Source organism: Lasioglossum baleicum, chromosome 16 (genome assembly GCF_051020765.1).
Source record: "Lasioglossum baleicum chromosome 16, iyLasBale1, whole genome shotgun sequence".
Classification (NCBI taxonomy): domain Eukaryota; kingdom Metazoa; phylum Arthropoda; class Insecta; order Hymenoptera; family Halictidae; genus Lasioglossum; species Lasioglossum baleicum.
In genome coordinates this window covers 4,264,945-4,276,941 of record NC_134944.1, presented here as the reverse complement: position 1 = coordinate 4,276,941, position 11,997 = coordinate 4,264,945, and the positions used below count along the sequence as shown (strand labels likewise).

The window sequence follows — 11,997 nt, the reverse complement described above, 5'->3', positions numbered from 1 at the left end:
ATTTTGGAAAATGGACTTACCTGTTCTGCAGAAGTGGTGATAAACGAGTGGCAATATTGTATGCTGAAGTGCGCTCTAGGTTCTCGGGCGAGGAAGCTGAATTGTGCGTGCTGAGGTTCACAGGTTGCGTACGAGATGCGCCTCAACGCGTGCGCCATTTGCACGCACTGAAACAGAAATAAAAGTAGCCATTATAATCTGCCTGTTAAGAAACGAACAATCTGATACAGCAGCTGATTTACAGTATAATTGAACCACTCAGTATCTCTCGGAATAGTTGTACCTACATGTTGGGAACGTCTCCGAAGAGATCGGATAACTGTTGCAAGAAATATAATTGGAGATTTTACGGGGCTATCAGCTTTCACGTTCCCGAGTAATTAATTACTAATTGCGAGCGTGAAATCTATCGGCAGGCTTAACCGGTGGTATTACATCGGCTTTAAGAGAACGATCAGGCGCCACTAATTTTATGTAACGGTTGTTGGTATCCGCGTAGCACGATAAATCCCTCGGAGTTTTCCTCGCGCGGAGTTTTCCGTGTGTCCTCGACTCCTCTCTATTTAGAAAACGAATGATAATTGCAGGCTTTCGCCTCTCTCTCTTCCTTCCCCCTTTCAACTACTAAATAAAAACGCCGACCGAATAATGATCCGCGCCACTCGGCAGAGAGGCAGGGAAGGTCAGGAGATCAAAGCAGCTTGTTACGTTTTAGTCTGGAGGTGTACCAGGAACATTTCTCAAGCATAAAGTAGAGACGCGTCTCCCGCGACATCGTCCCTGCGCGCGCTATCTTCTGTTATATGTATATATTGCGCCGCCGAGCTCTCGTTGAATTTCTCTTTGCGATTTTATGCGTTCTTACTAGTTTTCACCGTTTGCTTGCTTCCCTACCGTCCCCCATCCTCCTTCTCCTCCCCCCCACTTCCCGGCAATTCAAAATGTTTGGTGTCCTTTTGAGGCGCTTACAGTGGCTCGCGAAAGTATTCGAACGCGGCTTTTACCGCACCAAATGTGTATTTCACGGAACGGTTGAAATATTCGCCAGCTACAGATCGAAAGAGTTGCGCAACTTTTTAATAGGTTCCGTTTGACACGGGGCCATTTTTTACCAACGAAACGGTTTCATAGTTCATTTTGGAGAGAATAGGACGGTCTTGAGTGTGGGAGCTTGAGAACTTTATTTTTTAATTTGTAGTTTCAGAATAAATATGTTCCTTCTATCGATCGTATTTGGTGATAATAAATTTTTAAATGTTTTCGACGCAACGGTTCGATCGTTTATTACGAATTATAAAGCAACGTTGCTAAATGTCAAACAAAATCAACGTTTCGATCCCAGTTTGGATCTTTTTCAAGATTTATTTGAATCGCGTCTGTAAATTAAATATGTTGTTGTAATTTTGGAAAAAACAGAAATATTGAATGATTGATTGTAAGAAAAATTGCTCGTAAAGTAGTTTCAGGACTTCTCTCATATAAAATATGAAATTTTGTCAAACATTTCAGTAGTTGCAGAAACTGATAATAAAAAAGGAGTGATTTTTACGTAATGTTTGTAAGAATGTCTTTCATCGTTATACGAGAAGAAGGAAAACATGAATCTGACGATTAAATATTATTGAATGAATTAATGCGGTTACGAAGTGTTCGAGAAAATAGCATCCTCATTAAGCCTAACTCATAAATATCACTTAGATGTATCAAAGCGTTGGAGATATCACCACTTGTTATTCATGTGTCCGTCGTGATGAGTGTGGGATGAGATTCATGTGTTGGGAATTGAATCGAAGTTCCCATAAAATTCTCATCTCTCATTCTAATAATCCATAACCACTTCCCCGAACCGCATACATAATCATACGCGCCCATAATTATGAAAGTGGTCTAAATATTTCTTGTTCTTTTCATTTTGACTTGGACCAATTTGATAATTACGGCCACACATAATGATTGAAAGTTGAATTTGTATTCAGATTTACGTAGAATGATTGAAAGCTGAATTTCGAGTTAAATTGGGTTGCTGAGAATTGAACTTTCAGATTTAATTATTTTGTAATTAAACTACACACTATAATATACTATATGTAACTATAATACCGACGCACATGAGTCCGGCAATATACCCTAAAGCATTTAGTTTCGATGATCGACGGCAGAGTCCGCTATTAAACGCGCATCACTTTAATATCATCCAAGCGAAACGTCAATTGTATAATTAATTCTTGACGATGCTAATCAAGCAAAGAATTCGAGCCATTAATATTTACGTTAATAACAGTGTGCTGAAAATTGTTGATTCTGTTGGTGATTCGTTGATTCGACGGTCACCGCGTCAATGTCACCTTGAAACTCGACAAAATGGGGTTCACATGAAAAAAGAAAATGCCAGCTGGGGTACAATTAAGGTAATTAATTTTGCCCCATCTCTTACAATTATTTCGCTATCACGATAGGCTAAGCGAAGCAGTGGAACATGGGAACGCAGTAAAAATTACAGAGTGACAGATTCGGGGCTGGTAATTACGGGACCACGGTTGACTGTTCAATAATCCGCGACGAAGTCGAACAATATCGCGAAATCGCTTGAAACTTCGGGCGCAGACTTCGCGCGGCAGGAGCGAGAGGAACTTTCCGCCGGATTTTTCCGCGAACGGCGGACTACTATGAGCCATTAAAAGTTCCATGTTGCTGAACGAATCCGATGAACGAAACTTCATCTCGGGGGCCGATTCGAAAAGGGCCGAAGTGGCCAATAATTGCGATTTATTCGTTCCCGTTCGTCTTAACGTGCTCCCGCGTTAATCGCGGCGGCGTTTTCAACAATGGTCTGCCTCCGGCATTAATTCTCCAATTATCGGCGGACTTTTTTCGAACCGGAGACTTTTCAAGGCCATGGCTCTGAAACCGCCGCGCAATATTCGTTAACCGATTTCTTCATTTATTATTTATCCGAACGAACCGTTCGTACAACTTTTAAAAACGAATAATTCTCATTTCGGGCACAGATAAAAAATTTCGTAATCATCGTAACCTTTTTCTTCGCGATTGCGACCAATAACAATTGAAAAAATATATAAATAAGTTTTTAAAAACCACGCTTACATTCAAATGCACTAGAAAGGAGAAAATAACTTTTTTCCTGGTTCTCCATTAAATACCGAATCCAGTGAAATGATTAATAATATTTTTCCCCGAAATTTTAAGCAATCAGTTCGAAATTTCTTCTGTTATAAAATTAGTGTCGGAATAGATAGAAAAATTTCATATAAATTTAAATAAAATCATGGCATTAGTGACTATAAAAATAAAAGCGTGGAGCGCCAAACTATATTGACGTAATCTTCGTAGGCACTCCATGCTTTTATTTTTATAGTCATTAATAAAAAAATTATACATACATTAGCTAGTAAACTAATCCTTCTAACGTCTCAAGAAAGCTCAAGGTGGTGGGTCCAATCTTGAAAAAGCCATTCGTTTTTCGCTTTTTTATCTGCAGTATTCTTTCAAAGATGAAGATGACCTTCAATTTTTCGAACGGAGTGTTACACGTACTTTTTTAGCTGCATCTTTCTTTTAGAAATAAAAGTGACTTCCTATAAATGCCTAAAGAGGCAGTCTAGTTACAATGAAAAGCAGGAAATAATCTGAAAAAATTCAAACCGCAGAAGAGACACGGAGAATTCGAAGCATGGCGGCAGGTAATCCCGTGTTATTGAAGACAGATACCTAACCCAGAGCGCGGGAGTCGAAAATCGAATTTCCATTGCTCGACTTGCCATTCATGAAAATCATTTGCAGCTGCCTCACGTAGCACTCGGTTGCTGCCTTTGGCTACGGTCGGTGTTATGAAACATGAAAAATTCAACGCGGATAATACGGAAAAAATGTTTTCGGTCCTAAAATTTGTTCCCCGGTTATCGTCTTCGCCGCGGCGAGACAAAAAACGAGCGGGAAAAGGCTGGAACACACGCACCGAGGCGCCGCGCGGCTGCTGCGGCTGCTGGAAAATCGATCAAAACGGGCGAATGTTACTCGACGACCTAGGTTCGAATAACGCCGTCGGAACGAGTTATTTACGGTGCGCCGACGATGGCCGCCGCGGAAACACAAATATTGTCCAGGAGGCGGGGGTTGCTATCCCTCGATATAAAAATATTTTATGTCGCCGCGGATCCCGCCATGATGCGCCGGCTTATAAACATTATGCATACTGAAACGCACACACCGGCAACGATCTGAGCATACGTGACCTCACGTTCTCCGGGAGGTTCAGGTGGGGATCTTCTTTGCTCTCTGGATCACCGGGCAGGAAAACGTTGAAAAACCACGATCGATACCGATCGACAATTCCGAAAAATTATTTTAACCCTTAGCACTTAGAGTCACCACTAAAAATTGCTGTAGGGGAGACCGGGGCTAGTCGACAACTGGGATTAGTCAACTAATCCATTCTAATTATAATACAGTAAATCCTTTATAGTCGCAAAAAGGTCGTACACGATAAACGCAAAAATATATCCCCTCCACACAGTTCAAAGGCCCGTGCGTCCTCACAATGTAATACCAATATAAAATCTTTTTTATTTTCACTTATTTTTTTTATGAAACTTTCACTAATATATTTGTGGCTTTTTTCTGATTAAAATCAGACCAAACATGATGTAATTTCAACTGTATTTAGTGGTTTAATTGGCGATGAACGTTTCGGGCGCAAGGGAGGACAGCGCATGGGAAAGAAAGAGACGCGGAGAGTCGCAGTCTCTTTTGAAGCTCAAAAAAATAGTGTCCGTCTACGAACTTTGCAAACAAACCTCCCCGAGGCTTTTGCGATTATAGAGGAGTTACTGTACTATAGAGTAGATGATAATTCTACTAATATTTTTACTGTTTTAAATCACACCTACTCATTTTTGTCATAAATGCATAAAATCCGCTATTCATAATATTGCTGACATTATTAAATATGTTGAACAAATGAACAAAAATCATGTACAAATAGCTGCTAATTACGTCTACTCATTTTTGTCATAAATGCATTTAAACGCGCGTAATTGTCGATGTCGAGCAACGTCGGACGAATAAAAGCCCGGATCAACAATCGAGAGAGACAATTGTCGTCGGGCTGGGTAATAAACGAAGTTTATTTTCCAGCCGGAAATCTGTGGCGCGCGCGGTTCCGTGACAATCCAGTTCGAATTACCGGGGCCATTCTCCCACGGAATTCCGCGGCACCGCAAGGCGTTGGTTACACGGCTCTAGGAATTTAATAAATCGAAACTTAAATGCGCATTGAATTCTCCTGACAGTGATCTCTGACAGCGGCAGACAGCGCTCAGGTCCCTTTGGAAGCCACAAGTATCTTCTATATTCTTCAATTTAATATTCAAATGAAGATCATTGAAATCAAGTCTATTTTATATATTTTAAATAAATTTTAAATTATAAATACTATTGTAACGCAGGTTTACAGCTGCATATTTTTTGGTACCAGTATCGTCCATGTTCTTCAATTTAATATTAAAATGAAGATTATTGAAATTAAGTCTATTTTATATATTTTAAATAAATTTTAAATTATAAATACTATTGCAACGCAGAGTTTGCAGCTGCATATTTTTCGGTGCACGTGTGAAAAAGGATCTACTATATCAGGTAGAGGTGGGATGGGAATAAAAATTCGAAACGGAAGGTATCAAGTTTTCATCTCGAAAGTGGAAAGCAAAGTAGGTTGGCTGCCCCCGCAAGAGTTTACGAACCCAGATACCGTGTTCTATTTGTTGAAATATATAAATCCAGTAAATACATAACACAGCCGACTAAAAATTTAAAAATTCCACAGACATCAGCAGTTCCATCAATGGCAGACATGCAGAAGCACGTAATCCTCCTGGCAGAGAGTACCATCAGCATTTAAATACTTTCTCTGCCGAAGTGGCTCGATACGCGTGCTGGTTCGGCACGTTGTTTAATAAGGAACACAGATGTCATTATTCCGAGCGATTAAAGCCCCCAGCTCTCGGGCAGAACGGGAACGAAATCCGGAAGAATCAATTTTGTTCTCCTACAAGTGGGCAATTCTCGTTCCTGTTGTCGCGCGGATAGAACGGGAGAAAATAGAAGGAAGATGATAGATGCGAACGAACAAATATGGACTCGAGGATCTCTCTCGCGATAGAGAGAAAGAGAGGAGAAGAGAGAGGGGGGGGGGCTACGATCTGTGTATTCACTTGAAGCGGTGACTGTACGTGCGGAAGATATAAACGATGCCACAGAGCAGGGACCATCAATAACTTCTCCTTCCTCTGTTCTTGGCCTTTTCCGTTTGTACAGGAAGTATCGTCTATGTAGGTAAGCTGTTGTCCTTCGTCCTTATATCTTTCGAGGCTGGCTTTCACCGTACGGTTTTTCAGTCCTCTCCGTCCTGCCCTCTTATCATCCTCGCCCATTCATGGCCGTGTATAGAATTTTGATGCACCGCCGTTGGAATTCATTAACGGCGAATATTTACCGAAATTAGATCCCCGGTTATTTATTGTTCCTTTCTCGATTTATACAGGGCGTCACAAAAATATTCTTCCCTAAAAGGATGATTCTGAAATCGCTCTGTCGGCGAAAACGGACAAACGTCATGGTCACTCCTGCCTTGGGATTTACCATCGCTGGTTCGTTTTTGCGAGGGATCAAATTTATCGGGGGCCCCGACTTCTGCGAGCAGCGTGAAATAAATTAGGGGTTGCGCTGGAATTATAGCGGAATTCATTAAAAGAGCTGCGCAGTGAAATATTCTCCGTGATTTACCGGGAAAGTTTGGAACCGGTGTCATCTATGACAGAATGCGTTAGACAGGTAATGAGAACAATCTCCAAACTGGAATATTCAAGCTTCTTCGCGAGATGAGAATATGTCTAAGAAAATATTTATTGCGAGGGTGCAGATATATTCTTTCATTGGAAATGTTAAAAGGTGCCTTTTTTATTTTTCCATGTAATTCGTACCAATTTTTGAGTATTTCGCGAATAAAAAATGAATATCGCATTTGTTGCGACACGGCAACAAAAGAATATAAGGCACAATTCAGTTGGCAGTCCTGTCGGCAAGGCCGATCAAGGAGCACACGGGATGGAAGGACCTTTTTCTTAGAGCTCGTTAAAAAGTTCCACGGCGGAAATGGACCGCAGCGAGGTACTACGGAATTCCGGGGGAACCAGAAATCCCGAAGGAATCCCATTGCTCCCTTTACGCGGGTTTGCTGCATCGACACCTCCTTTAGGAGACACTAACGGGCAGCTCCCTATTTTTTCCCTTCCACCCCTGTCAGCTCTTTGATGAGAAAACATTCTTATCGTCGCATTCCTTTCCGCGCGCATAATTATGTCGGTCATTAAACTTTTTATTATCCTCCTGATCCAGCGACGACGATGCTGGGAGTATACAGTGACGAGCAAAAGTGAGAACACTTTTTATTGAAATCGTGTGCAAAACAATGCTTTCAGGTTGATAGATAATCTACCAAAATTTAAGGGTAATATGAGGGTAAACAGCCAAACCCAAAAAGTTGTAAAAATCAATTTTTACTATTGTTCTTCACAATTCCGACCAAACGCATTTTTCCAACATATTTTTTGGACGTCATTTACTAAACTAATTCTTCTAGCCTTACAGAGAAATTGAAGTCGTTTGGTCCATTCATAAAAAAAGTTATTCTAATTTAATGTGTGTGTGATCAGTTTTGCTCCTAACTGTATAATAAAAAAATACGGTTGCTGCAACAAACAAGTTCAAGTTTATAAATCATCAACGAAATGAAAATTGTATGTTTTGCAATTTGTCATAGTAATGTCGCATTATCGGCGACAACGATGCGCAAAGGGTTAATAATATAGTTAGTACAATTATATAGAAATGGAGTCAAGACGCAACGCAATTTCGTTAACCGATCTAATTTCCGCGTTCGGTGAACCTAATTTAGCGGCGGTATAGTGTGACGTTAGGTACCACAAGTATCGTGCCCCGGCGCGATATAATCGGGAAACCGTCGTCCGCGCTCGCGTTTCAATAAACAGTGAATTATTACGTACACCTATATTTGCATAATGTGTGTGCAGTGCGCCGCCATTACGGTCGAAATCGATAACGTAGCCCTAAGCGAGCACCGATCGTGTCAACTCCATCTTGCCGGGTTGTGGTTCTTAAAGATGTCCCACTTCCGGTCCTTAACCTATTCACCCGCAAGCCATTTCCTGATTCAGGCTGTTAAATGTGAGATATTAATAATCATTTATTCATAAGCAGTAGACATAGTAACGTTCCTGAATACGGAGCAACGTAATACGCGCGTACGTTTGTTCATGCTCAATTAATCTCTGAATTTGTTATAATTTGGCCGGACCAGTGCGGTGATCCCTTAATGGCCGTTACTGCAGCAATAATTGGTTAGCGTATTAATTAAACCGTGAAATCGAATGGTTTAATGTTCCTATTACGATTATTATCACGAGAGTAATATCGGTAACACGATTGATATTGTTATTTACGTATTCCGCGCGGAGTTTCGAATTGCCGCCGCTCGAAATCGGCGATTATGTGCCCTGTATAATTGCGAAGGCTCTATAATGGCTGATTCTTCAACAGCATGCAAAGATTTTCTGTTAAATAAACCGTCGGAGTGTTTATACTATCCGTAAAATACTTCTAGACAAAATAAAATACTTCAAGCAGGTTGTAAAATGATTTCTTTCAACAAATAGAAGCTTCATTACGCAATTTTTTAATAGAAATCAGGAAAACTGGAGATGTGTTCAGACAACCAGAACGCAACTCGGTTGCAAACTTTCGCAAGCATTTAGTTAATTTGATTGTAATTTCGACGCAGCTTGGCAAGAGCGAACTATCACAGGAGCGGTGGCAGGTTAATGAAACGATTAAAGCAATCGCGCGGAACTTCCGGAAAAATGAAGGAAGTTCCGTGATGAGGAGCACAGCTCGCAATATTAATTTTCATTCGGAAAAGCGTGCCGCAATTATGGGAATTACGTTAATTTTAACAAAGTTCCAGCGTGGGGTGGAGGGTGGGGGCCCGGTCAGACAATTTTGAGGAACAATGGCAGCTGTACGTGCCACTTGGTTTAAAATTTCCTTAACACCGTGCATAGTTACGAGCTCGCGCAAACTTCCGGCAAGTTGTTAGTCCTCGAAGCAGAGAGAGGAGGGCTCTTAACGGTGTCCGGCAGTTCAGGTACGGAGAGCAACTATGCTGCGGCAACTATGCGCGCGCGGTACCAATCGTTTTCGGCGAGCAACAAACGACCCCCTCGAGAGAGAGAATCGTTTCCACAGCTTTTGTCACATTTTTCGCATCATTCGGACATTGTTACGGCCCCTCCATTCGCCAACTACGTGTACTCATTATTTTCACCTCGATAGTTCTTCTCGGAAAAACTTTTATGCAAATCCCACGTTTTTACACTAATTCATATCACTGTTCAATTTTAGATTCACAATGGTTTTTAACACTTTACCTACGGAAAGACTATTAATAAGATTTTCAATAATTGTGCTGTGCCAAAAGAAAGCATAGAAATTTTCTTTTACATTGCAATCTTAAATAAAACTATTAGATGACGTTATCGAAGGCGGCTTGTTAGTTCACAATGAAAATTGCTGTTGCTATTCAAGGTTCCATTATAAAGTGTTTAGCCATGTTTCAAAATTATGCAATAATCATCGGTCGGTAATGTGTTAATATGTTTAATAGGTTGAAAAATATATAACAGCATTTTTTAATTCTCCTAATGGTTTTACTGTTTTAAATTACAGCTACTCATTTTCGTCATAAACGCATAGAGTTCCTGATTTTACGAGTAATTTCAGATATATTAATTTCTCATATTGCTAATGAATTTTAATTAAGGTAAATATTGTATAATTAAATTGTATATCAAGAATGAATTTCAAGATAAATTTTACATTCGCATTATTAATGAATGTTAATTGAGCTAAATATTCTACAGTTAAATTTTAAACTAACGATGAATTTTAATAGAGGTAAATATTACATAGTTAAATTTTATATCAATAATGAGTTTTACCGAGACAATTTTCATAAATATTATTATACAGTTAAAAGAGCAATTGCATAAAAATTAATAGAAAACGAATCGAATTTCCGACCTCACTAATCCAATTATTTTTACCAGAAATTTAAAATTCAATTTTGAGTGAGATGTATCAGATTTTCGAAATTAATCTAGCGGGATATGTATCGAGATTTCTTTCGAAACAACTGTTTCACCGCTGTTTTTCAACCGGTGCGGTGGTAGCTCTCGCAAATTGAAAAATAATAAAGGCAGTTTCCTCTGCAGCAAAAAAAAAAATACATCTCTAGACTCCTTTGTTAAAATTACATTCCACCAACTCGTTGGTAGCAGGCTTTGTTATTTAACGAAGTAACAGGATGTTTTTAATTCTCGTGTTCGGGTGAAATGTGTGTGCGTTAGTATCACGCAAAGAATAGCATAACTCTTTCTCCATTTAGTGGACCGGATGAAGTAGAAATTGAAATGAATATACGACCCTTGTATAATAAAAGATATTGTTCTAAACTAGTGACCTACATGGGAATTGTTAATTACATGCACAATGCGGTTTCCGGAAGTTGGGTAATGAATATTGCTTTTGGAAGTTAAATTAGGGGAATCATAACTGATGTTACGGTAATGTTACGTGTGACAACAGTGGCAAACAGAGATTCATTTCAGCCATTTTGCATGTTTAAGCGTGACTCGCTTTCGTGCAGTTTAACGGCGAAGTGAATCAATATTATTAATAAATGATTCATTTTAAATTGAAATACTCTAAACGCAAAGCATGAATGTGCATTTGACCTATTTATTTATTAAAATATCATATGTGTGTTGAATATTATATTTGTCAATTCTAATTATGTAAAATATTTGAAATATAATATGTGTGGATTCGATTTAATATAGAAATGTAAAATATTGGTTTTAAATTTCGATCAAGAATTTCGTTATTTTTCGAAAACATTGATAGAAATTATTGTACAAATTATTTTTACCCAGAGGTCTGATTACTTTAAAAAATTCCGAATTAAGAGCTAAAAGGAAAGGCTTGGCTGCAGTAATTTTATCCGAATGGAGCTACATAGATGAAAGACTTCCGACGTTTCACATGTACGGAGAGTATACAACGCACCAAAAAGCTTCTATCAAAGTGCTTTACGGATAAAAATGCGGCCGCACGAGCTAGCGTACGTGCAAGTCCTTCTACTTCATGTTAAAAATTTAATTACACCGTAGTACAACTAACCGCACGCCTGTATTATTAATCCGAACTCTTATTATAATTAATTCAAATTTTCCCCACTGTGTTCAATTCATTCATTACATTAAAACTTTAGCATGCACTCGTATATTCTACGTATAGATAAATCCAAAATTATTTAAAAAAAAATGGGAATGAAAAATAGCTTTACGATTCATAGAAAACTTCCAAATTAATTCATCTGTCAATCGTTGTTCTCCAGTAAAAATTTCATAATTTCTTTTGCGCAGCAGTGTATAGCAAAATTGAAAGAATTTAAGTACTAATTGCGGTGTAATATTGCAGTAATATTAAATTCTGAATTATAATTATTACATAAGAACAATACAGTAAATCCTCTATCGACGCGAAAGCCTCGGAGAGGTTCGTTTGCATCGATCGTAGAGGGCCACTATTTTGTTGAGCTTCAAAGGTCGAACCGAACGTAGAGAAGGACAGTGCGTGTAAAGAGAGACCGCGCGCGACTTTCCGCCTCTCTTTCTTTCCCATACGCTGTCCTTCCTTGCGCCCGAGCCGATCATCATCAATTAATCACCTTGATTTACTGTATACGATTTCTCCTGTATTAAACTGATTGAGGGAAGAAATAACATTCGACTTAGTTCCTATTTCTTGCGATCGATGCAGACAATTTTTATTTTGCATAAAGAT

At 39.1% G+C, this 11,997-nt stretch overlaps 1 protein-coding gene across 11 annotated transcripts in view; it reads right to left on the bottom strand.

Annotated features, from left to right (window-relative positions):
* Window positions 1–11,997, bottom strand: part of LOC143217291 (EGFR adapter protein) — a 209,521-nt gene that overhangs the window by 56,590 nt on the left and 140,934 nt on the right. For all 11 annotated transcript variants that reach the window (XM_076441394.1, XM_076441389.1, XM_076441391.1 and 8 more), the window contains one exon: window positions 21–167. In XM_076441394.1, the coding sequence (XP_076297509.1) occupies window positions 21–167 (147 nt within the window). The remainder of the gene's footprint in view (window positions 1–20; window positions 168–11,997) is intronic.